The sequence below is a fragment of the Protopterus annectens genome, chromosome 2.part1 (genome assembly GCF_019279795.1).
Source record: "Protopterus annectens isolate FY-2018-M chromosome 2.part1, PAN1.0, whole genome shotgun sequence".
Taxonomy (NCBI): domain Eukaryota; kingdom Metazoa; phylum Chordata; order Ceratodontiformes; family Protopteridae; genus Protopterus; species Protopterus annectens.
The window spans coordinates 572,736,828-572,764,661 of NC_056729.1; the positions used below are offsets into that span (position 1 = coordinate 572,736,828).

The 27,834-nt window shown below is 40.1% G+C and overlaps 1 protein-coding gene across 7 annotated transcripts in view; it reads left to right on the forward strand.

Moving 5' to 3' along the window:
* Positions 1-27,834, forward strand: part of PTK2B (protein tyrosine kinase 2 beta) — a 2,401,727-nt gene that overhangs the window by 2,322,787 nt on the left and 51,106 nt on the right. For all 7 annotated transcript variants that reach the window (XM_044062346.1, XM_044062339.1, XM_044062341.1 and 4 more), the window contains 2 exons: positions 14,074-14,109; positions 15,321-15,345. In XM_044062346.1, the coding sequence (XP_043918281.1) occupies positions 14,074-14,109; positions 15,321-15,345 (61 nt within the window). The remainder of the gene's footprint in view (positions 1-14,073; positions 14,110-15,320; positions 15,346-27,834) is intronic.

The following is a 27,834-nucleotide window of genomic DNA, read 5'->3' on the forward strand; positions in this document are numbered from 1 at the left end:
ACAGATAACAGTAACAGAATTATATGCCTCCTGGTGGGCAGTTCTGTAAACATATTTCAGCTTTGTGAAATGTGGGAGTGAGACAGTAGAGCTTTGAAAGCTTGTCTGTTGTTTTACCCGGTTATGAACCTCTTTGAGGAATATCAACTTCATTATAGGAGATGTAGTGGTTTATGCCTGAAATGGTGGATGAATATTTTAATGATGTCTTAGTGGTTGGTGGTGAGATGGCTATATGTTCACTTTTGAAGTGGTGGGTTTGCTTAGGTATGTCTAATAATGTATTTTGAAGAGAAATCATTAATTTAAGAGTCCTGACCAGTTTTGTCTACTGTGCTTTAATATACTTAATCTTGCCTTGGGTGATCATTGTTTTTTCAGTTGTTTGTTGCATTGTAAATGCTGGATATGTGTTCCAGAAATGCATTACTGTCCTCCTGAGATGTAACACAGATCTAATCAGTGGACACTGAGTCATGTTCATTTTATATTTAGCAGCAGAACTTGTGAGTCAGAAGGCTTTTACAGAGGAAAGTCGTGATTGTGCACTGGTCAAGGAAGAAAGGGTACACTACTTGTTGCGGGCGATCTGTGGACAGACAGTGAGTGGCCACTCTAGGACTGTGTACCTTTTGCTGTGGGGATTGGTGCTGGTATAGGATGAGAAGAGTTGGGATAGGGACAGTATTTTAAAGTGTACGCTAGTGGTTTATTTATGAGTGAGTTCCTGTGTAGGTTGATATCAGCAAGCGCAATAGTACAGTTTTCTTTCACTTAAATGACAGTGGCATTTAGCAGGCTGTTTTTTTTAATCTGTGAATTTGGGTGGTGAACTGTGGGTGACTTACAGTTACCTTTAAATAATGTACAATAAGGTGAATCAGCAGGGCTGCAGATAAAAGATGTTTAGAGACTGAGCAGTAAGATCAACTGGAGTGCGTGTGCGTGTGTGTGTGTGTGTGTGTGTGTGTGTGTGTGTGTGTGTGTGTGTGTGTGTGTGTGTGTGTGTGTGTGTGTGTATGTGTATGTGTACGTGTGTGTGTGTGTGTGTGTGTGTGTGACTGTGTGACTGTGTGCATGCGTGCGTGTGGTGTGTGTGACTGTGTGCATGTGTGTGTGCGTGCGTGCGTGTGTGTGTGTGTGTGTGTGTGTGTGTGTGTGTGTGTGTGTGTGTGTGTGTTGTGTGTTGTAAGACATACACCGCCGCGTAATCTTGCACTAACTGTTAGGCTGTGGGAGGGTAGTACAGGATGACTGTATCTTGCTTTAGAAAAGACTGATATGTTTGCAATGTCAGGATGGTGATGTTGTTGGACCTAGCATTCCAGCTATATTTGTTTCTAAAGATTTCCACATTAATATAGATTATGGAAATACCTTTAGTCTTCTGACTAGGAATGGGGAGGGTTCTATGCTAATGTCTATTTGTCTACATGACCAGGCAGGAGAAGAAGGATATTAATGGGTGTTACATTTGGAAATGTAGATGAGGTGACAAAAGAGGTTGGAGAGTGTTAAGTTTGATGAGGAATGATGGCAGTGTATGAAGCATACTGCATTCCGGATGTTGTGTCTTATGAACGGTCTACACAGAGGGAATATATCATCTAATTGTGATACTATCTGCCAGCTTTTCTTTTGCCCTCTCCCATCACCTATGTGCTTGTGTGTCATCTGATGGCGTTGCAAAGTTGTTTACCCCAGTTATTTTTGAAGTTGTTTACGCCATTTACTTTTGAAGTTGTTTACGCCATTTACTTTTGAAGTTGTTTACTCCATTTACTTTTGAAGTTGTTTACGCCATTTACATTTGAAATTGTTTACTCCGTTTACATTTGAAATTGTTTACTCCGTTTACATTTGAAGTTGTTTACTCCATTTACTTTTGAAGTTGTTTACTCCATTTACATTTGAAGTTGTTTACGCCATTTACTTTTGAAGTTGTTTACGCCATTTACATTTGAAATTGTTTACTCCGTTTACATTTGAAGTTGTTTACTCCATTTACTTTTGATACTCATTCCCTTCTATTTGTATATGAATTCGCAGAGTATCTGTTTTTCGTATACATTTTCTTTTTGTATTGAATTTAATGTGCTACATTTTAGGTCAGTTTGCAAGCCTTTCTAAATCTCTTATTCTTTCTACATGTTCTGTCACAAACCCTCTTTGATGACTTTAAGAAAAACCTAGCCAAGGTGGAGTTTTCACTGTGTGATGCCTTAAACCTCCTGTAATAGATGCCTATGGGATATATGCATATGTCCCCTTAAGGACATCAAGTGTTCCAACTACATGGCTTCTGAATGTCCATGACTTTACTTTTTTCTAAGTCCTTGTGGATGCATTCAGGCATCACACTTGATGTTCTTAAGGAGTCATTTGCATATATCCCATGGGCCTCTATTACAGGAGGTTTAAGGTATCACACAGTGAAAACTGTAGCTTGACTAGGTTTTGCTTGTAGTTTTCCCTAATTGGTTTGTCTGTATGAACTTTTTACTCTTTGATAACTTTGTAAAATCAGCAGAAAGGCAACATTTTCTTTCTTCCTGTAATTCAGTTGGTTTCCTAAAGAGATCAGCACCAACAATCATATGTTGTACAAAATGCTCCCCTTTTATCTGTGCAGATTTTATTTATTATAACCCTCTGCACCAGAATACCTTGGCAGTGCATTAATAAAAATGTGAGCACCACATGGCATGCTCAGTTTCTTTCTTTCTTATATGCTTACAAACCTTATGTATTTTACACAGTCGAGCAGCCAGTTCCAGTTTAAGTAGACCACGCTCAGTAACTTTCTGGTTTTATACCTCAGCTGCTTAACTGGAGTTTTCTGTTAAATCTTCTGCCATGAATGCTCTACTCTAAATCTGTGCTGCCTTTGCGGTTGTGCCACAATTTCTTTGGATATCCTAAAATACTTTTCGTTTGCTTTTGAGAAACTTTGTACATTTTGAACATCTGCATCTGGAGAACATGACCTCCACTAAGAAAGCAGTGCCAGAGACAACTAGTGGGATTGGAGGCATCACTACAGCAATTAAACAGCCTTGCAGTGCATGGCTGTGGGACAGAGTGAGAGCCTAGAGGAAAAGCTTCTAGATGCTGTTTGGGTTTTGTGGTTGGCATACCTTTTAAGTGTTGCATGAAAGGCAAGGAGCATGGTTCTGGATTGGAACACTGGGCTGGGGATCCCCATTTTTTTCATCTTTAAAAAGTGAGACAGGAGTGTGTGATACAAATACAGCTACTACTCAGCCTACCTAGAAAATTCTGAAACAAAGCCCTGGAAAGGAGAGAACTGTCTGATAGATGAGCCTCAACTTCAGAAAGAGAAAATGAGATTCTGTTCTGACCAGACAACAGCAAATCAACCCTTTGCCTTTGTATGAATATAGGAGGGATCATGGGAGTTTGTCACTCATGTCTGTTGTGTAGACCTGGAGAAGGAACATGATATCAAGTCCCTGTATGTCTAGAGCTAGAGTTCTACTGCATTTGTTTTGTAAGTATCAAACATAATACAGAAAATAATAAATATACTGACCGTAACTTTAGAAGGCAGAAACAAACTGTATACAATATTATTGTGTTAGCAACAACAGCTAATGTAGGGGTAGAATGTCAGCTCCGTAATACATGGCACATGGATTGCATTATAGCTAGAGTAACCAAAACCAAAGTTTCAAAGTCCATGCATTTAATACCATTAGGCAGTGTATACCATTCATTAGACAATCAAGTAACATTTTCTGTACATCTTGAAGTGGTTCTCCGACCACCATCATTCATCACGGATGGCTGGTACTGAAGGAGAAGCTGCTGTCCAAAGTATCCTAAGTAAAACTCAGCATGGTATATTTCTGCAGCAGTGATTTCCAGCAAGCCGGCCACACAATTAAAGGTTTTCCATTTTCCTTATTATACTAGCAATATTCAGCAACTGCATTTTTCACTGCTGCAGGACAATGATTTTGAGAGAAATGGCTCAAGATCCAGATCCATACTCTGAGGATCAGCTCTAGTTCACAGTGTAATGCATTTTAAACCAAACATCCATCAAAGTATATAGGGTGAGGTAAAGGGCAACCACTCTAGGTGCAAGATATTGGGGTGCGTGTTCAGTAGATGCCGATTGATCAAGTGTGTATTCTTTTCCTTACCAAGATTTCTGAATACTGGCAAAGAAATACTGCTTCTACTGTCAGGATGGAAGTGAAGCATTTGCTTCAGTTCTTCATGAGTGGTATAATGTGCCACAGACTGCTTGCTACAAATGTAGTTCATGAGTGGTATAACGTGCCGCAGATTGCTTGCTACAAATGTAGTTAATGAGTGGTATAACGTGCAGCAGACTGCTTGCTCCAAACATAGTTCATAAGTGATATAACGTTCCGCAGATTGCTTGCTACAAATGTGGTTCATGAGTGGTATAACGTGCAGCAGACTGCTTGCTACAAATGTGGTTCACAAGTGGTATAACGTGCCGCAGATTGCTTGCTACAAATATAGTTCATGAGTGGTATAACATGCAGCAGACTGCTTGCTCCAAACATAGTTCATAAGTGATATAACGTTCCGCAGACTGCTAGCTACAAATGTAGTTCATGAGTGGTATAACATGCCGCAGATTGCTTACTACAAATCTAGTTCATGAGTGGTATAACATGCAGCAGACTGCTTGCTCCAAACATAGTTCATGAGTGGTATAACGTGCAGCAGACTGCCTGCTACAAATGTACTTCATGAATGGTATGACATGCAGCAGACTGCTTGCTACAAATGTACTTCATGAATGGTATGACATGCAGCAGACTGCTTGCTACAAATGTAGTTCATGAATGGTATGACATGCAGCAGACTGCATGCTACAAATGTAGTTCATGAGTGGTATTACATGTGGCAGACTGCTTGCTACAAACGTAATTCATGAGTGGTATAACGTGCCACAGACTAGTTGCCACAAATGTAGTTCATAAGTGGTATAATGTGCAGCAGATTGTTTGCTACAAGCATAGTTCATGAGTGGTATAACATGCAGCAGGCTCCTAGAGTTGAGGCATATCATCAGATCTGACCTGGACATGGAGCCAGGTGAGGAGTATCATGTAAGAGAATGAAACTTTCTTTTTTTTTTTTTTTTTTGCTCCCTAAGTGCTGAGGTGTGCCAAATTACAGACTGGCACTTGGCTCCAGCTATGGCTCTGTAAGCATCCCTCCTCCTTCCATCTCCCTTGAGTTAATGTGCTGCTTCATGATTTATATGGCACGTCAGCAACTGGGGCATTGCAACCCATGCATGAATTATTAACTGTCTAACCTTTTTACCTCTCTTATCAGGGTTCAGTAACTCCCATTTGTCATATTTAGATGATATTGCAGGACACGTGAGGTTGATTTAAGAATTTTGCTATTTTTCCACTGGTTGTGGTTATGTTAGTATATGATTTTGAGTAAGCTGTTATTTCTGTATATGTGTTGTCTGCAGTGTATGTGTATGTGTGTATAGATATATATATATATATATATATATATATATATATATATATACGTCGAAAACTCATAACATCTAATTTCAAAATAGCAAGACCATAAGATCGAAAATTCAAAACATCTAAAACTCATCTCATAACATCGAATCTCACAACATTGAAAACTACAAAGCAAATATAATAACTTCCCACACAGTTTTTACTATATTTCTGCAGTGGGGCAAGCCCCCCTGCACCCCCACACCCCCCATAAATTACATATACCAACTCTGAGATTGCACTACAGTGGGAAAAAGTAAATTTTCTAACCCTGCTGTATCACGTTCACCATAGAGAATGTACACATAAAAAAGCACAGCACCAGGAATAAGAATGGACCGGTCCAATAAAAACATCCAGATAAAAAAAGAACAAAAGTACCAAAGTCCAACATGGCAAACTGCCAACATAAATAAATTCAGAGGGACATTAAAAATAAGAAAGATACAAATGCCCTTGCTAAACATATAATGAATTTTGGTGCTGACCATACCTTTAGCTTTCTGGTGCTGGAAATAATTTCAGAGAATTTTTGAGGTGGGGATATTAGGAACAGGACAGAATCTGCTGAACATAAATGGATTCTGTCACTGAATGCAGATAAAGAACCAGGTTTAAATGAAGTTGTTTCACTAAAACCATTCTTAAAGGCAAGACCACTTAAACACTGAGATTTTAAATGTTTTGTATTTCTGTCAGTTTTTATTTTATATATGAGCTTTTTCTTAATGTTTTTAATCACGCTATACTATTTGGAGACTGTTTCTTTAAAATGTTTTTAATGATGGTGTTAATTGATTTTATGCTAACTACTTAAACCTAGTGTGTACTTTCATGGATCAGTCTGATGAAGTGGTTTGATACACCGCGAAAGTGCTTACTGTTCTGAATTAAAGTTTTTATTTTATTTATCTTGCCAGTTTGCCGTGTTGGACTAATGTACACATAATGTCTAAATCGCTTACCTGTATGGCCTAAAAACATGTACAGAGTGGCATAATAAACACTATATAAAGCTTAACAGAATAAACTATAACACTTACATGTTTGATGATACACTACTCAATTTTATGTATTTTGATGTGAAATTCAATGTTATGAGATTTAGATGTTTTGAATTTTCTAAGTTATGGTCTCACTTTTTTGAAATTAGATGTTATGAGTTTTCGATGTTTTGAAGTGAAACCATATAGGTATATATATATATATATATATATATATATATATATATATATATATATATATATATATATATATATATATATATATATATATATATATATATATTAAATCTTCATGTACATAATGTACAGGATATGTACGAGGGTAGTGTGACAGTGGTGAGGACTGCAGTGGGAGTGACAGATCCGTTTAAGGTGGAGGTGGGATTACATCAAGGATCAGCTCTGAGTCCTTTCTTATTTGCAGTGGTGATGGACAGGTTGACAGATGAGATCAGACAGGAGGCCCTGTGGACTATGATGTTTGCAGATGACATTGTGATCTGTAGTGAGAGTAGGAATCAGGTTGAGGAGACTCTGGAGAGGTGGAGATATGCTCTAGAGAGCAGAGGAATGAGGGTCAGCAGGGCTAAGACAGAATATATGTGTATAAATGAGAGGGAGGGTAGAGGAATGGTGAGGATGCAGGGAGTAGAGTTGGTTAAGGTGGACGAGTTTAAGTACTTGGGATCAACAGTTCAGAGTAATGGTGAATGTGGAAGAGAGGTGAAGAAGAGAGTACAGGCAGGGTGGAATGGGTGGAGAAGAGTGTCAGGAGTGATTTGTGACAGACGGGTATCAGTAAGAGTGAAAGGGAAAGGTCTACAAGAGTGTAGTGAGACCAGCTATGTTATATGGGTTGGAGACAGTGGCATTGACAAAAAGGCAGGAGTCAGAGCTGGATGTGGCAGAGTTAAAGATGTTAAGATTTGCAATTGGTGTGACTAGGATGGATAGGATTAGGAATCAGTATATTAGAGGGTCAGCTCATGTTGGACAGTTTGGAGACAAAGCAAGAGAGACGAGATTGCATTGGTTTGGACATGTGCTGAGGAGGGATGATGGGTATATTGGGAAAAAGATGCTAAGGATGGAGCTGCCAGGTAAGAGGAATAGAGGAAGGCCTAAGATAAGGTTTATGGACGTGGTGAGAGAGGACATGCAGGCGGTTGGTGTGACAGAGCAAGATGCAGAGGATAGGAAGAAATGGAGAGAGATGATCCGCTGTGGCGACCCCTAACGGGAAAAGCCGAAAGAGAATGATGATGATGTAAAATCTTCATGTATGGTAATAAATTAATTCACTACACCCACCGTTTTCACTTTTTTTGGGGGGGTATTAATGACATCATGACATAACCAGTATATCTTAAGCAGAGAGTAAAGGTTCACTGTTAAGGACTTAAGAACCAAAGACCCTCAAATTGAGGAGAACATCAAATAGCTTTATAGGAAACTAAAAGTACATCAGAAAATCAAAGGCATTTCATGAACACAGACTAGCTACTGAAGGCAAAGACAACCACAAATCCTTCTTTTATGTCAGGGAAAATAAAAAAGATGATACTCCAACACTGCTGAGGGCATATTCATAATGCTACAGCCTGCCTCAATCCAGCAGGTATCACCAACATACTGACAAATACACTTAGTGCCATCTTCACCCCGTAATGTAAGCCGGGATGCAATCAAGCCGCAAACCATCATGAAAGAACATGTACTGAAAGTGGTATCCTAAACAAAGAACACCTCACCCACAGGGCCTGACAACATACCCAGTTGCCTACCTGATGGCACTAAACAAGCCTTCTCCTCCTGTTTAACCTGAGCCACATAAATGGGTTTGCTCCACAGGTGCAGTGCACAGCTGTTGGGATGTCACTGTACAAGGTTGTCCCCACAGCTGTCCCCAAGAGTTACAGAGCTGTTACTCTAATGCAGAGCCATGGATCATATCATAACCTAATTAACTGTGGTATCAAAATCTTATCAGACTGTACCCCAACACTTTCACTTTATCATAGATAAATCTTGTCTGATAAATCTAGTGAACCTCTCTGAGAGAGTTATTCTGGCCGCAGACTGTGGGCAAGCTGTTGAGACAGAGTACATTTGTTAGAACAATTAAGTGGGAATGTTGTTTGTCTTTTCGGCTTTTCCCGGTTAGGGGCCGCCACAGCAGAACTCCGGTCCGCTAATGATTGGCAGTAGATTTTTTTTATGGTGCTGAGTTGCCAGCCTGACACCCAACCTTCAGCGAAGACACACCCATTCACGCACGTCTTTCGAATGCCACACGACCGGGGGGAGGACATGCAGACTCCACAAAGAAGGCACTGTAATACTTTATATTATAAGCTATACATTTTTCTGTGGGTGAGAATAAGCTGGTTCAATACCTATTTGACCCCCTTAACAAATCCTGTTATTGTAGGTTATAGTAAAGCCAGAATTAAAACAGCTTGCATGCACTAAGTTGAGTTTTGTACTATAAAAATGGAATTTATTAGCAAATAAGACATCAGTTGTTATCTTAATTTTGAGTAGGCATCAGTTGACAAAAGTGGACTTGCTGTACAGCAGGAAAATAAAAAAAAAATCAAATTACATGCATTAGTTTCTGGAAGTGTGGTAAAGCATGCAACATAAAAGTCACAAGTGTTCAGTCCAAACAAGAGTTAAGAATCCATGCTTAAGAGACGTTTAGTCCTTGATGAGCATTGTGAAATAGTCCTGCATTTTTTATCTATTCTGTCTTTGGGAGATCCACAAAACAGAAGATGACTCCTTCAGCCCTGGCTGTTCTTGTAGAGTGAAGTCCAGTTCAGTAGCAGGGAATCCTGGGTAAATGCCCTTGTCTTGCACACACCACTTTACCTTTTGTATTTGCCATTCCCAGAATAAACATGGTGTGATATCACAGTCTTTGGTTCCTTTTCCAGAATGTATGGCTATAGCAGTCCTTCAGCAAAGCTCTTTCAGCATCTGTCTGCTTGTCAGTGGGCAGCAAAGAGGAGTCTAAGTATAACTGGAGCAAGAAGCAAATGAGTTCTGAAAGTCTGAAGTCTCTGACTGACTGACGCTTCTTAAAGTGTGAACAAAATGAAAGAGTTTCACTGAAGTATGTACAGTAAACTCACAGTTAACTGGAACTCAAGCAACCAGCAAAAAAATCGAAGAAGTACAGTACAATTTTCATGTGTTGCACTTCCTGTTTTGTCCCCGCAGAAACATACCTTATGTTTTTAGAGTTTTAAAAAGGAAGATAGGAATAAATTCCCTCTCTCTGCAACCTGAGAACAAGTCAAACCAAACAAATAGTGTAGCGTGCAGTATTAGTCAGGCCTGCTTTTAATAGTATCTCAAGTAAGCAGAAACTACAGTTATCCAGCATGTATCAATCCCCATGGGTGCCGGGCGTTTACTGTATCTTCCGAGAGCAGAGAGGGTGTAGGATCTATTTGTTCTCTGCTGTTGATAGAGTGCAGCCTTTGCTGTAGCTGTTTATTTTCCACAGTATGTAATGTATTTGGGTAACAGCACAGCTGAGAGCAGGAAGGTGCTGCAGCCATTACTGTCTTCTCATCTGGTGACTTTATCACTCCTTTCTGACCTCTTGACACCTTAGTGTCCAGGAAGCAGAATGGTGTATAGTTTTATGCATCCAGCCCCAACAATTTACTTGTCGATGCCATCGTTTTTGGTCTGTATACTCCGTTCAGATGTTAGGCAGATTTTTAGCAGCTGGGGCCTCGTGTTCCACTCTTAAGGTTCCATGCTTGTTTCTGAATATTCCAGGGGCCTCTTTTCTAGGAAAAGAAACCAGAATTGCATGCCCTTTACTGATACAGGGACGCATGTTTTAAATGGCACGGCTTTATGCCCTCTGTTTTCAGTACTTTTGTTACGTGCCGTTACATGATATACCACAAAATATTAAGACTAACACACAGCAATATATGAAGGCAGTATGGCTCTAGATGATTGTCACTGTTGACGTGACACCCTGACTCCATGTCCAAAAATGGGAAAAAGGGGTTGGGTTATGGATGGATGGATGGATGGATGGATATGAAGGCAGAATTAATAAAGGCGATCAAGACACAGTAGCAATGGCACTGTGCATGCAATACTTACTGACATCAGCAATAATAACTGACATAGCAATAATAATACTAATGATAACTATGGCTAGCAATGTCAGTACTACATATATTTATTTCCCTTTTCATTCAAAAGGGTTTTCTTCCATACACCTTAGCCATCCCAAGGCATTCAGTACCATATCACATTCAAATATAATAAACAAACTCAAGGAGCTTCAAGTCGATCCATGGTCAGGTGGATAACCAAATGCCTTATGGATAGTACTCACACCATAAGAGTTGGAGGTGCATCCTTCGAGAGCATGAAGATGACTATTGGAATTCCTCAGAGTTGATTGATGTGACCTCTGGTATTTGCTTGCTACTTCTCAGATCTCCATATATCTAATAAGGATCTGTGGTTAACAAAGTTCACAGATCAGTGTAAGCCGGATGCCATCATCAAGTTCTCTCCGACATACAAACACTTCAAAATGAGCTTACACTAGTCAGTAGTTGGTGGACAACAATGGGCTCAAACTCAGTGCTAAAATGTGCATCATTGCAGCATTTGGTAAGCAACATCTAACTTCAAGTTATAGTATAGATAACAGACTGTATCAGAATGAACAGGTAGTGAGAGACCTGTGTCTTGGGTAAATAATGCCTTCACATTTGACTGTCACTTTACAAAGGAGTTAGGAAGTCATTTTACTTTGCATGGCTCATAACAAAAGGCATTTTCTTTAGATCAAAAGAAATCCTGAGCTCCTTGAACACCAAACTGATCAGATCTATCACTGATACAATGCTACCTTTGGGATGTGCTGTAGTAAGCATATTAAACAATTGCAAAGAACCAGGAGGTTTTGAACTAAGAAGACCTGAGCTACCACTAGAGGCAGTAGACTTTATCTCTGTATTCAGTCATTTAGACTCATTGTAGGGGGTGGGGGTGATCTGTGCCTCAGGCTATAAGGATTCCACTAGTCCAAGAGTTTTCTTATACCTCTAAAAGTCAAACAGTCCTATTAACACTAGGACCAGTGATTTAAATCTGCTCTAACCAATAACTAAGACAAGTTGGAGGAATACATTTGTCATGCAGTGCCTGCTCTCTATCTGGAACAAACTTCATCTCTTAACTTAATCAGTGTGACACAATGTCTGCCTTTAAAAAGGAGGTGGACAGCTAGATTGATATTCATTATTTTACCCCTGGAATGACTAGCCTGGCCCTCTGAAAAGGGAGGCAAAGCCTAAAAGTAAGTACTGTCAAGACGTTAATGGCATCATGACTCATTCACCTTGTAACTCCTATGATCCTATGACATTGTTGCTAGAATGGTTAAGGTCTTTATCTCAGAGATGCAAGATTCAGGATTCCTACCTGACTTCCAGTCTCTGTCTGTATAGAGTTTAAATGTTTTTCCCATATCAGTGTTGGACTTCTCTCAGCTTCAAAAAAAAAATGCTGTGTGTTTATACATTAAGGAAGGTACTGGTTTCAAATGCAACCTTCCCAGTTGAACTTGAGAGGTTCTCCAGCAAAGTACACCCACAAACTGAACAGAGTTGTGGGCATTAACATAGATGCTAGGTGTTACCAACTGCTTAAGGTGTCAACTGAAATGTGCAGTATCCACTAGACAACAGAAGACAGATCACAGACTGTGCAGTGTGTCAGGGCTAGCCATTCAAAAGTATGAAAAACTGGCTCAAGGCAATTTAGTTATGTTGACTAATGCCACCAAAAGTGGGCATGGGTGTTTGCCATTGAGATAGATGGATTGAGGATCCCGGCCTATTCTGACAACACCAGGGATCCATACTAATGGCGGTAATGTTGGTACTGGTCTATACATCCATATGTTCAAGTGTGTGCCTAAAGTATAGTAGCTCTTAGTGTCCAGTTGTCTAGCCTGGGTTACCTGGGATTGCTTTGTTGAGAGATACCCGGATGTAAAACCAATTAACCTGCTTAAAATGAACCAAGGATAGTAGTAATGAATGTAAGTTCCCTGAAAGGCTGCAGCCTAGAAGTAGAAGATATGATGGTAAGACAGAGAGTGAGCATCATGTGTATCCAGGAGACAAGGTGAAAGGGCAATGCAGAAAAGTTACATGGCTTGGAGTTACTGAGTGGAAGACAGGCTAGAACTGGTGTTGGAAATGCGGTGAGAGAGAGAAAGAGAGAGAGTGTGTTCTGAAGCCAGTAAGGGATGTCATCAGAATTAGTTACAGACTCAGGATAATCAAAGCCCTGTGTAAAGGTAATTCAATGTTCACAATGTTAGCTAACGACCCACAGCAGTTGTAATTCTGAGTAATAAGAGTGCATTCAGACAGTAAATGTAGTACCTACTAGTTAAAGTTGGGCAGAATTAGTTGGTGTTGATAAATGGGGAGCTGAATGCCCATAATGGACAGACAGAACAGGATATAAGGACTGTTGGGTCCACATGAGTTGGACAACAGGAATAAAGAAAGGACAGTCTTCTGTTTGACAAATGCCTTGACAGTAGTCAAAACATGGTTTATCAAGAGAGACAGTCACAAGATCATATACAAGAGTTGTCATCTTGCAACTCTGGCAGACTTCCTCGTAGTAAAGAAAAGACATTGGATTAGAGCTGGAGATTGCAAAGTCATGCTCAATGAAACCAACAGACCCCAGAGTAGACTGCTGCTGGCTGCAATCAGCCTCAAACAATGGTCAGAGAAGGTTCTGCCATCAACAGGGACTAGACTATAGCCTTGGAGGTTGACTGGAAAGAAAGCAAATAAGTTCAAGAAAATGCTCAGAGCTTTAGTACCTCAGGAAGAATAGGGCGTATATGGAGTCAGAGAAGAATGCCAGTGTTTCAAAAAGAGTGTGTGCAGAATACAGAACAGATATATGTCCAATCCACATGTGGAACTAAAGTACATAAGGAAAGCTGAGAGTAGAAATTCAGAAGACCAGGAAGCTATCAAAAGAAAAGGAGGCAATTTCCTTCCATGTCGCAATGTAAAGTCATCAGTTCAGATACAGTTCCACTCTGCGTGACAGTTGTGACATGCTATTTATAAACTCCTAGCTTACCTGCAAATTTGTAGAACCAGAGTAAAATGTATTATAGAAATGTTGGATAGCAAAGTTCTGAAACAGAAATGTATTTGCTGATAATTTAGGAGACAGGACATAACACATTTTTTATTTAACAACTATGTATGCCATTCATTGTTTATTTAACTATGCATTCCATTAGCTCCAAGAGTGTCTGCAGTGTATTGGACTAACCAAATATGGTAACATATTCTTGCTACCTTTCTCGGACATCAGGCATTTTTATGTTTTAGAAACTAGGCTGACAAATAACCCAAAACTGATTATCACAAAATTGTTTATAAAAACAGAATCCAGATTAAATAATATATCAGTTTTTATTTATCTGATGTTTATTTCAGGATCCTATGGCAAATTTGAATGCTAAAATCAATGAGGTAAGTGTGATTTATTTTTTAATTAGACACAAGTCACCAAGACATTTTTAATCCTTTATGTAAAATATTCTATAGCTTTTATGATGACATGAGTATAGTTAAGGACCATAGTATATAATGCTTAATGGAATATGGTAGGCTTGTATTTACCAGGCTGTTGAGTGGTGATTCATCACTGGGACAAAGAAAAAATTCTCTAAGACTCCAAGAGCAGAATAAGTTATTTCTTACATTGATTTCATTGAATTGCACTTCTTTAATGCTTATAATTATGCTATACAGCTAATCTACTACATTGTGCACTCTTATAAAGCTTTTGTTACTGTTTCACTGCATTTGTGTACTGTTTTAGGTTCATAGGTGTGTACTAGGCTAATGGCCCTGGAGCCTGTACAAGCCTAGCCCATAGGATTACCCTGACATCGTGCCACCCAACCTTATTTCCTAGTGCCTCTGTCGAGTAGAGCTACTGGAGTGATCCCTGGGGTGAATTTTCTATTTCCCATCCATTCATCAAGATTTCTTTTGAAGAGGGCCAGTGAGGTGCTCTGTTTGACATGTATGAGAAGTCTATTCCATAGCATGGGCAGTCTCTGGGTTATGAACCTGTCCCTCCAGCATGTTCTGTTGATTGTGGTAATGAGGTTGAGGTCTCTGGAGCATGTGGTGTGGAGGGATTGGGATTTCTACATGGCTTTGTAAGTCAAGCAGAGATTGCCTTTAAGTAAGCAATGTGAGACAGAGAATAGTTGGGAGTTTTTTGAGTTTGTCCATATAGGACAAATCTTTAAGGCCCAGGATCCTCTTTGTAATGTACTTTTGCAGCCTCTTCAGTTGTTGCAGGTGTCTAGTGAGGTACGTGCCAAATGGGGCATTGTACTCGATGTCTGGCCTAATGAAGGAAGAGTAGAGGGAGGCAATGACCTCTCTCTTCCTGGATGCAAAACCCTTAGTAATGAGATGTGCCACATAGAAGGACTTTCTGACCACAGTGGCAATATTTTTGCTAATGCTTGAATTTAATTTAACATATCATATTTTTTCATAGTCTGAAGTAGACTCAGGCACTTTCATTACTGCTTTAGTTGTAAAGTATCCCTTCACATTATAATCCTTGTAACTGACTGTGGATGTGTTTGATAAAGCTACATTTAAAGTTCCGCTATAACCTTTGATGCAACATCATAACTGCTGTCTTTCTTTTTAACCAGCCTACTGAAAAGGAATCTGGTTACAGTAAGTACAGTTTATTATTATTAGTAGTAGTAGCAATTTGCTTGCTTCTTTCTACCCTTTATAGAACTGCTTGAGCTTTTGCAGCTGTATTATGAGATTTGACCACTGGGTGGTAGTGTTGGGCAAAATATAGCTTGTGTTCTGCTTTAATTAGCTGTCAGCCTTTGCAGAATGTGGACCCTATTAATTCTTGTTTATATTGGATGATTTGAGTAGGCATTGCTCACCTGCTTTTGCAATCTGATGTCAAAAATCACTTTTATTTTATATAGACTTTTAAAACAGAAATGTATAACTAACTGCATATGTCTCTACTGTTAAAAGTCCTTTAAGACAAACAAAATAGACAGCAAAATTGAAGTGCACTGTGTTAAAATGTCTTTCATTTTATTTATTTATTTGATATTTGTTTACCGGGAAAGTCCGACTGGGTATGAGCCCAATTTCAGTGGAGGCTCGGGGGAGAAAAGCTCCAGAGTACCATATTAAACAGAATTACAAATTCACATTGGTTACAAAGACTAAGATAATAACACAGGAGTAAAGTTTGTAGTATAGTGTGAAAAATAAGGTGACTAAGATAAAAAAACAGCATTACAATTTGTGGATATAATAATAGGAAGCAATAAGCTTAACACACATTATATACAAGATACAAGAGAAATTCCTAATGTGTATGTTACGTAATACTGCATGAAGAATATATGACAGAATAAGTAAGTTGGGACACAGTAAAAACACTTTCTGACTAGAGTATTTAGTAATAAATTTCAGTCATAGTTTCTTGAACAAGTAATGAGTACTGTAAGAATAGAATGAAAGAACATTAGAAGGTTAAGGAATTACTGAAAGGTGAAGCTAGAAGGTAGGTAATAGGTTTATAGGTGTGTACTAGGCTAATGGCCCTGGAGCCTTTACAAGCCTAGCCCAAAAAAAAAAAAAATTACCCAGGCACCATGCCACCCGATGTTAGTTCAGAGTGCCCATGTCCAGTAGGCCTACTGGAATGCAGGAAGGGAAGTAGGATAGGTCAGGAGAAAGTACATTAGGACTGGGGAAAGGGAAGGAGTAGTAATGTTCTTAAATACCCTGTGGTGCATGAAGCACAATGATTCTGCTCTAATATCCATAACAAGGGAAATCAGTTAAGTGCTTCTGTAGCACAAGACCTGATCTTAACAAATGTTAAGCACCTCCTGCTCCAGTTGTTAAGATCAGGTATTGTGCTCAGTAGTTAAATATGCCAGTACTGGCCCGTAAGCAACAGTGGCAGAATAAAAAACAGACTTATTTCTGCTTGCTGTCTGCACCAGTAATGCATCCCTGACTTTTTCCAACATAATGCAGTGTCTTACACTGTCTTTCTGACAACACTTGCCAGGTACTTTATGGCTTTGAAAGTCAGAAAAACACTTTATGCTTTTTCTTTTTTTTTTGTCACTAGTAATAATGGAACAGATAAAGCTCTATGCACCACAAAGAACTGTGATCAAATATCCGATCATAACTCTTTATTATGTGTTCTCAACATTCACCTCTCGAGCACATAATAAGCTGGTTCTGATTAGTGACCTGCCCAAAATCCTTCTGTCTTGTAGTGCCTATTACAGACTACATGCTTCCTTCAGCATGGCAAAACTAAGATACAGATACTCACACCTCCCTTTGATCTCATTTTGGCAACTAGATAAATCTCACAGATTTAATTTGTTTTCTGTTAAATGGATACATTTCACTGAGCCAGATTCTGCTATATAGAGATGAAAGCAAAGTTCTGCAATACAAAGCTAGGGACAGTTTAGAATAAGCATTAAATATAAGTAGCATGTTTTGGGGAGGAACTTGGATTCCTGAAACAAAACCTTTGTTGATACAAGGACACACAAGCTACCCTCAGACAACAGGCAGAGACTAGGGTTGAAAACTAGAACTTAGAGAGAGCAGTATAGAGCAGTGCAGGTCTTTATCATCCTCCATAGGTTCATAGGTATGTACTAGGCTGTTGGCCCTAGGGCCTATATAAGCCTAGCCAAAAGGTACCCTGGCTTTTGCCACCCAAGAAAATTATTTTCCTGTGCCACTGTCGAGCAGAGCCACAGAAGTGATCCCTGGGGTGAATTTACTATCTCCAATCCAATCATCAAGATTTTTCTTGAACAGTGCTAATGAGGATCTTTGTTTGATATAGATAGGTAGTTTGTTCCAGAGTATGGGAAGTCTCTGGGACAGGAATCTATCCCTCCAGCACATTCTGTTTATTGTGGTGACAAGGTTTAGGTCCCTAGAGAGTGTGTAGCTCATAGGGATTGGGATTTCTTGCTAGTTTATCTTCAAACTGAAACCAGTATGCAGCTTGTAGATATTATTTTAAAAGTTGTGTGGATACCATAAACAAACATACACACAAACACTTGTCAAGTGCAGGAAAATGTCTGCTTAAAATGAAAGTTGCCCGAATAATCGCAGCACCTATTTACAGTTGAGAGATTAAATAAATGATGGTCAAATCTGTTAGTATGGCAGAGAGAATTAGGGCTGTGAAGAGCTGCTAGTTTTGTCTTTTAGTTGTAGGTTAGATTTCCTCAGTCTCCTTCCGCAAACTGAATTTAAACACCTCATTTAATCAGTCCAGTGCCTCTAGCTTATGTCTAAAAAATGCATCTGTGCCTAATGAGCTTACTAAATTTAATAAATTAATTAAAAAATAATATAAAAGATTTTAAGGATATGCAATAAGTTGTCTAGGAAAAGTAACCTGCAAGTCTGTCATTTATCGTGCCTTGGAGCCCTGCTTGATATTGTTTGTTCACTTATCCCTGACCATACCTGTCTCTCTCTCTCTCTTTCGGTCTCTGTTTCTGATTGCCAGATGAGGGTTATAGAGAACATGCCAGCAGTTCTTTTTTTCGCATTTCAAGTTCCTTGATAGAAGGATTCAGGTTTGCAGTATAGCTAAAAATAATGAGGCAGTGAGCTTGCAACCTTTATGAAAAGCTACATGTAATGATATCATTATTGTATTCCAGAGCTCGACTTTTTTAAGACAAGTTGACACAGCCTGTATCTGTGAATTTATGGAGCCCATACTTCAAGATTCACAGAAACTATCCATCAAAATTTTGATTTTGACACTGTCAAGAGTGTCGCTGTTAGCCATTTTTTTCAGAGATTTAGGCTTTGTAAATTAATAATGTACCCATAAGTAAGATACCACTGAAGAGTGTCCTCCTAAATACATCTGCATGGATGTACTAAAGCTTGCATTAAAGTGTTGCTGAAGTGTACTGCATGACTCCTATCACATGCTGCTTTGTTTTCATACAGTTGCTAGAGCTGTAGACTGCATTATTTAACAGTGGTGGAAGGCAGACATAAGTAAAGTGTTCAGACTTGCTGACACCATATAGTTCACCTGTAACCCAGAGTGTAATACTACTAGAATCTTGTACAAAAATAAAGTAATCTATCCTGAGTTGTATGGATAGAATAACCAATATGTTTTTCCTGGGTAAATCTGCAGTAATGTGGGAACAAGAGGCAGGATTTAGTTGCTAAAATAACACCATAAAGCAATTAATGTATGCCTAGCAATGCAAAGTTGGATGCTTGAGTAAATATACTGGGAGTCATGAACATGGTTTTCATGGCAGAAATCAGTGCAAGTTCCTTACTGAAGTCTGAACTATGGTAACAACTTAATCAAGTCATATCCCATTTCCTGGCATATGTATACAGCGCAGCAGTTCCTTAAGCTAATGTGCACCGTGTCCTATTGTTAGCATCGTTAACAGTTTGACTCATGTGTCAATTCACTAGAAGTACAGCGTAGTGGAAGTCAGGGGAAGGAATTTATGTCCATTTCTGCTAGTGAAATCAATGCAGTATAGAGACATGGAGGCCCATATGTTATACCAAATGCACTCCTGATTCTTAAAATGGGAGCTGTAGTGCTGGCTGCTGGTGTATGCCCAACTGTTATGCCTGGGATTGCAGTCCTCTTTTGTCTTCTGTGCATGAATGGAGAAAACTCATTGCGTTTGTTTATTTTCCATTAAATGTAGAAACATTCTCTGCATTCTGCATGACAACTGCACACGATGAGTGGCTACTCGCAGGGTGTGTGCAATTCATAGACGCGGTGAGCACTAATGGTGGACGCAAAGTAACCAAGTGGCCTGTACTGCATGTTAATGGAGGTATAATGATGTCATAATGAGTAACAGTATTAAAGTGAGGGGTTGAATGGAAACAAGTTAGGGTAAACAGAATGACTTTGAAACGTATATTATGTGACTGTATGTGTTAGCTCTAGAGAAACTGACCACAATAAAATGCTGGAGTTGCAGGAGGGGAATAGCAGAATAATGTTGAGGCAGCCATTATCAAACTTAAATGTGCAACAGGCTGTACTTGCTGCTGTTAGCCACGGTGTTTCATGTCTTCACTCTTGTTCATTTGCTCTTCACATTTCATGCACTTCACAACACTGAAAATTTGTGGACTGCCACTGTGTGAATTGAGTTACTACGCAGGATCTGACCGTGATGTTTCACCCTCATTTGCAGGTCTGTGTAAGTTGCAGAGTACCTATCCCTGTGGATACCACGGTATGTATGGCTTTGAGAATAATAACTGTAGGGATCTCTCAGCAATCAACAAGAGACATGGTAGGATTATCCCAACCATCTGCCTCAACCACTAGTTCCACAATGCTATCCCACATTATGTGAGGAAACATATGTGGTTGCCTCATACTGCAGAGGAGACTGAGAACACCATGCAGAAATCTTGTGACATAGTCTGTTTTCCTCGGGTTCTAGGAGCATTAAATGTTATGACATAGCCTGTTTTCCTCGGGTGCTATGGGCATTACATGTTATGACAGCCTGTTTTCCTCACATACTAAGGGCATTAAATGTTATGACATAGCTTGTTTTCCTTTGGTACTAGGGGCATTTGACTGCCCACACATTGAGATAAAGGCCCCACCTAGTGAGCTGGAAGAAGGTATGTTAACTGTAAAGCTTACCTCTCCATCAACTGTCAACTAGTCTGTAATGCACAGGGTAAAATTGACAATGTCTCTACAATTCACACAGGCAGTATCCATGACTCTGACATGTGGCACATGTGCAAACTATGTTACTGGTTTGTACTGGGTAATTTTCCCTAGGACCATCTTATTGATGATGACTGATATGCTGTGGAGCCATAGTTGATGATGTCCATCAGAAATCCATTGACCATGGCATACATTGGGTACAACAAATCCCTGTCATAAACCCAAGTGATCATTGAACATGTGTTTGGTCTGCTGAAGGTCTACTTTCACCACCTGGATGTATCTAATTGTTGCCCTACAGTATGATTGTGTCACACATACTAAGATATTTTTATGTCTGTGCTGTGGTATATAATTTGATAGTGAGGAAATAGTTGCAGCATGGAGTAAGCATGCTGGTGTAATACATTCTACCACACTAGGCAGAGGAGAACAAACCCAGTGAGAACAATGGAGGAGGTAACAGGGGAGGACCGTGCCTAGTGAAGGTAAGTGTTGTATGTCATGGCACTGGCTACAGTGTAGCGGTTGTCTGATAACTCTTGGCTAGATTAAAGCATATACAATACACCTATGACCAGGATGTGTGCTCATCCAGGCTTAAACTGACCATGCAGAGTATCAGACATACTCTACCCAAGTAATAAAGTACAGAGAGCAGGGAACACTGTTAGCATTTGCACAGATTATGGGGGTGGCGGACACACTGTGCAGCATCTTCCACAAGCGTATGTGTGCATGGCGATCTAACTAATATCATCTTTGTCTGTAAGATGTGAATGTGGGGTGGGTGTAAGGTAAACCAGGCTGGGAGGGGATGCTATTACCATGTCTGTATGTGTAATGAGCATTGGAGAGATGTGTGTGTGTATGGTAGGACAGAACCTCAGCAGATGTTGAAACATTATGCTGAGCTCATATAGTCAGGTCCACAGCACCCATACAAGATATGTAGGCGTCCCAGGCAGACTTCCATCCCTGGAAGCTCCGTCTCCTAGGAGGGTCATGTTCACTATCAAACCTTTGCCTAGAGCAAGGCGTGCTGACTGAACAAGATCAAAGACCCATACCAGACACTTCTGTGACATGAACTTCTTGTCCTTCTAGACATCTATGTCAGAACCTTCTCACCTCCACACCAGATGGTGATGGCATAAAAAAGGTGGTGCTGCATATGCCTGTCCTAGACCTCCCTCAGCCATGATGGTCCTCAGCACTGGAGGCAGAGGTGAAGTGGCCACAATAAAACTTGACTGGCATCTGTCATTTGAGCACACAGAGACTAAAGCCATGCAGGCTGCCTACAAAACGTTTCCAATGGCTCACACTTATGAGACATGCAATTTCTCGGATCATTTCACACACACTTTGTAAAACATGTATCATCTCATCAAAGATTGATGTGTTGGTAACCTGGTCCTGTGTGGTGACCCTGCACATTTTCTGGGTCATAGGCAATGAGACAGCTAGCCTTGGGTTGCCCTGCATTTGTGTCATCCGTGGCCATGAGCAAACTGACTTCCTCTGTCCTCTCTGTGCTCATGTGAAGCTGGCAGTTACCAAGAGAGAATGTACTACATGAGAAGACATCCCTTCCTGGCTGGACTCTTCTGTAACTCCCTGTCCTTCATGTCTACCTGAGTATGTGAAGTGGGTTCCAGAGGTACAGAGACCGTGTCCACTGACTAGGTAGTGGTTCTGGATTCCACATTTACTTTATCGATCACAGGCGCCATGCTCCAACCATGCCAAATTTGCACCACCATCCATTGTCTGAGTTATTTTCAACATAAGGGGGTGGTATATCCATGGTGGAGGAGCCAGACAGTACATCACCTGTGAAGTTACCAAGAATAAGACATGCCCATCGCCAGTACTCTAACCTCAGTGAACAAATGCTAAATAATGTGTGTGGTGTGGTGATGGAACATAATAAAATATACCTTAAGCTTTGTACAGCTGGTCTTCTACTTTTAAGCCCTGATGTTCCTACATAAAAAAAAAAAAAACAATAGCTAGTGATAGTACAGTCCACATTTACCCAGTATGCATTGCCATAAAACAGCTATGGATACCCAGCGGGGACATCTTCGGTGGAGATTTTTAGAGCTTGCTGTAGTTCCAGTTTAATATCTATTTATCCCATCATGGACTAAGGATGACCCCAGTTCCCCATGCAGGAAGTCAAGAAGTTCTCCATCTCAGCTAAGGGTGATTTAACCAGTGTACTGCCTCCTGTCACAGTAAGCTCTTGTGCCAGGTAGGCAGAATGCATCATGTCAGTGGCTGGGTGTCTGACCTGCTTGTAGTCCATGTCCTGACCACCGACAGCATTTATATCATTAACACTTTCACATTTAGCCTGAATGGAATTTCATACCTGCTAACACCTGCAGAGTTCATGTCCAGATATCCTTTAAATGAGCTAAAATTTTGAGACTACAGTTTTTCAATACCTGTAAACAAATGTGTATCTCTCAAAACTATATAGGTTGCAAAAAGAATTTAAGTTAGGAAAGTTATTCAGCAAATTCTCCTCTTTAAGAAGATGATATTAGTATGACAGCCACATGTACTGCTAATTTTATGTTGAAAAAGTAATTCATGATTATGGGAAATTAATTATTATAATTATGCAAACAAGTATTAATATCTCAGTATCCATATGTAACAGACCTCACTGTCAGTGGGACTTTTATTCAAGCAGATACACTCTTCATTTTTCTTCAAAGCAGTTTTATAGGTGTCGCTCCATTTCTGAGATACTTCAATAATTATGAATGGTATGCATCTTTACATATTTAATTAACTAATGTAAATATCTGCAAAGGAGTACCCCTTGGACACCAACTATCTATGCAAAGGTTTTTCATCATTGTGTATTCTTTCATTTGATGCCATGGAGTATCCTCTAAAAAACATTCTGGTTTAAGGTATTAATATAATTATTAACACATGACATGTACGCACAGTATGTCTGGAAAATAACTCTCATTTCCTCTAGTACTGAGTACCTCATTTATCCAAGGAGCCATTCCTGACCCCTGTAGCAACTGGGCATGCGACAAGCTGTTCCACAATGAGTTTAGGAGAACAATGCCCAATATGTGTTTAGAAATAATATTTTTACCCAAATATACACATTGCATTACTAAACAAGTGCAAAGCGGAAAACAGGATATATACAGACCCTAATTTTATTATTAGTGCTTCCGTTTAAGCAGTGCCAAACTTCTTTAGATCTGAAGAAGTATGGCAATGTTTAAACGGAAGAGCCAATAATAAAATTGGGGTCTATCTATATCCAGTTATCCACTTTGTGTTGTTTTTTTGTTTTCAACATTATTTTTGAATATATGGCATGTATTCATAATATGTTTGTTAGTAACTGACATTTTCTCTGGTACCAGGCACTCCATTTGTCTAAATAGTCATTTGTTATCTTTCTGCTGAGTGGACATGTGAAATGCTGCTCTACAATGCCTGAAGTATTTACAGAACTTTATTTGTGCATACATACATGTTCATTATTGAACAAGTACATGTAGATTCATCTTAGGAAGACAACAGTTGTCACTGGCAACATTTGCAGTATTATATAAGCTTTCATTTGATACTAGAAAGTAGCATATATACCCTAGCTGGGTCAAGTCATTCACAGAAATGGCAAAGAATCCTAATTTGGCGTAAAAGGAAATCGCATCACAATTTCTTTTACTGACTGACTGCTACACGTCTCAGAAATGGAGTGACACCTACATTCCTGACCAGTGTGCTGAGTTGTCCTGTGAAGTTCTGTTCTACCACCTGAGATGTTTACACAAATGTGCAATTACCCATAAATATCATATTTATTGCTAGACAAATTAATATTTGCAAAAGTGTTTTGAATCTGTGAGTGTGTGTGTGTGTGTGTGTGTGTGTGTGTGTGTGTGTGTGTGTGTGTGTGTGTGTATACTATGCTGTAAAAATGCTGAATATCTGTAACCTCTGCTGCTGTGCTGGTAGAAGACATGTTTGTATGGTCACAGGCAGCCAGTCATGATGTTTTTCGTGTTTCACTGTTGCAGTCATCACATTTGGGTTATCTGATTGCAGTAGCCCTCATTCTGCCTAATTAACAAAGTCTTGGGTCCTGTGTCGGTTGCTGCCTCATCTTCCATGACATCAGGTAGTCAGGGGTGTAAAGCATGCAGCTGATGCCATTACATCAGTCTTTCTTGCCATGCAGTGCCTGAAGCAGAAGCAGTTCGCAAGTGTCAGTCGGCCGACTCCTGAAATTTTCGTTTTCGAGTTTCAGGACTGAAGTCTTCAACTAAGCTAAGTACCTCATTGGGCAAACTTTTTCTTGCTCTAAACCGATGTCAGTAAAAGCCAATATTTGTATTTCTTGTGGAAAGCAAATACCTCATAAAGATTTTCATTCGTACTGCATTCCTTGCCTAGGCCCTGACCACGACATACCTCGCTGTCGGTTCTGTGCCTTATTTAAACAACAAACTATTTGTCATCGGTTTATTTGCGCTTCTAAATATTTTGGTACTCGGTTCAATTATCCAGATATGGCTTTGGTAAGCCACCCGACTACCGACATTCTGAAAAAATGCAAAGATAAAGACAGAGACAGACCGCATAGATCCAAAGCTGCCAACGACGCTTCTCCTAAGCTAGTCGCCAGTTCGCTTGTACTCAGTGAGGTGCTTTCACAGCTCCTGATACCTGCTACTTCAGATTCACAGGCTTCTGCTGAGACCCATTTGAAGTCCAGTATGCCGCGAGATGCTTCAACTGTGGAACCTGCGGATGTCTCTACCTTGGATGGGTCCGGAGCTGTTGTGCAGGCACCAGCTTCTGAGGGTGTATTCAGGCCTACTGACTTGCATATTAAACCAACGCCATCTTCTTTTTCAAGGCCTAAAACTCGATCCATGCCTAGAAAACTGACACCCAGACCACATGGTCAGGCCTCTATGCATAAAAAACAAATGATAAGAATGGCTGAAGACCTTATTACTTTAGTCAGAGGAAGCCAACCTTCCCCCTCTAAGAGACCTAGGACTGAGTTTGTTTATGATTCTTCTGATCAGGATTCTGAAATTTATGTTTCCTCTGATGACCAGGATTTACCCTTATCTACCTGTGAGGATTCTGATGCAGAGGACTCTATTCCCTCTGCTTCCCCTCCAGAGGATTTCTCTTTTGGTGAAACCTTGTATACTCTTAGGGAGCATTTTCACTGGGAAAGCCAGGATTACTCTGACTAAAAAGAGGCTTAGGGATTTCTTACTCCTGCCCCAATACAGGCCTTTACCTCCTGCTCCCAGAAAACCTGATAGATATTACGGAGTTCCTGACTCACAAGTTCCTTTTTTAAAAATCCTACTGCAGATCCTGAGACCATTTCACAGGGACCCAAGGGCAATAAGGCTACTACTGCCAAAATCCCTACCCCCTCTGATAGAGACTCCAGGGCGCTGGATAGATGGGGTACGAAGGTATACACTTCTGCAACCTTGGCCATTAGGACCTTAAACTGCCAGTTTCATATGTTAAAGTATCAGCAGCATATTATTGGATTGCTTAAACAGAAAATGATGTTGATTCCTGACTGTGCTAAAAATAAAGATTTACAGGATTTAATGCATTCTGCCGAACAAGTGGGAAAACATACTTTGCAACGTGTATTTGATTCACTGGAGGCATCTTGAGGGCTGCTGTCACTGGGTCTGTACTTAGAAGGCATGCTTGGCTTAAGGAGCAATCTTTGCTAGATCATGTTAAAGCTAAATTGCTGGATGCTTCCTTAAACGAGGACCACCTGTTTGGCAACAAAGCAGAAGTAGTACTTAAAAAGACAGAGGAAAAAGCTAAATCTATGCAAACTGTTAAATATTTCCTGCAAGTACAGCCTCCCAGATTTAGTAGGCATTGGCCCTCTACAAATTGGTCCTTTCCTGCCTCTTCCAGGCCTTGTCAGTCCAAACCTAGAACCAGCAGAACACCCAGGCTTTAGGCCCAAGGTACTCACAGGGCTAAGCAGTGGGGGGCTCCCACTTCCAAAGCAGGGAGTGATAAGACTCCCCCTATGGTAAACTGTTTCAATGACTTAACTTTAAGTCTTCCATGCCCTGCACAACTGACTGTTCCCTTAGGGGGAAAGATTGCCTGGCAGGCAAAAAATTGGGAACTCATTACCCAGGGCAAATGGGTTTAAATATAGTTTCCCAAGGATACAGATTCCACTTTCACACCTTACCAACCCCAAATGGTTGGCCAGACCTACCCCCAAATCAGTGGGTAGAAGCTCAAAAGCAAATTCTCTCTCTCTCTCTTAAGCATCAGGGCTATTCAACCTGTTCCAGAAGAGGATAAGGGTCAAGGTTTCTACTCAAGACTTTTTCTGGTGCCCAGAAAAGACAACTCCTGACATCCTCTTCTGGACCTCTCTATCCTAAACACATTTTTGTTGATTCCAAAATTCAAGATGCTAACTCTTCACCAGCTGCTTCCTATGCTAGTCAAAGATGCCTGGTTGGCAACACTGGACTTAAAGGAAGCCTACTTGCACATCCCAATAAGGGAATCCTGCAGAAGATACCTACGCTTCAAAGCAGGCTACATGCACTATCAGTTCTCTGCACTGCCCTTTGGCTTATCTACTGTGCCCAGGATATTCACAAAGTGCCTAGCTCCAGTCATTGCTTTTTGCAGGCAAAGAAATTTCCAAATATATCCATACCTGGACGATTGTCTAATTCAGGCAGAAAGCCAGGACATATTATTGAATCATCTGTCATTTGTACAGAAATTGCTAACTTCTCTGGGGTACACCATAAACGAAAATAAATCACATCTTGTACCCTGCCAACAAATTGTATTCCTGGGAACAAGCTTGAACACAACTTCCCAGATTGCTTTTCTCACACCATAAAAACAGTTTCATTTGACAGCCTACTTCAAACTACTGGCCACAAAGACCCAGCTATCTGCAAGGAAAATACTGCAAACCCTGGGGTTCATGGCCTCCTGCATTCTACTAATTCCATATGCAAGACTGCATATGGGGAAACTACAATGGTATCTAAAAAGCCTATGGTGTCTACATTCTCAGGATCTAGAAGCAATGATTGCTATCATTCCTTGTCTACAGACAGAGTTCCTTTGGTGGGAAGATGCCTGTCACCAAAACAAGGGACTGCCATTTACTCTACCCCCTGCCACCCAAACCCTAACAACAGATGCATCAGACTATGCATGGGGGGCTCACTTGGCAGGGAAGTGCATTCAGGGCAAATGGAACCCAAGTCAAATGCACCTGCACATCAATAAAAAAAAATGTTAGCTGTACAGAATGCTCTGACAGCCTTCAAGGACCACATCCTTCCAGGACAATTAATGGTAAAGACGGAAAACACCACTGTTATGTG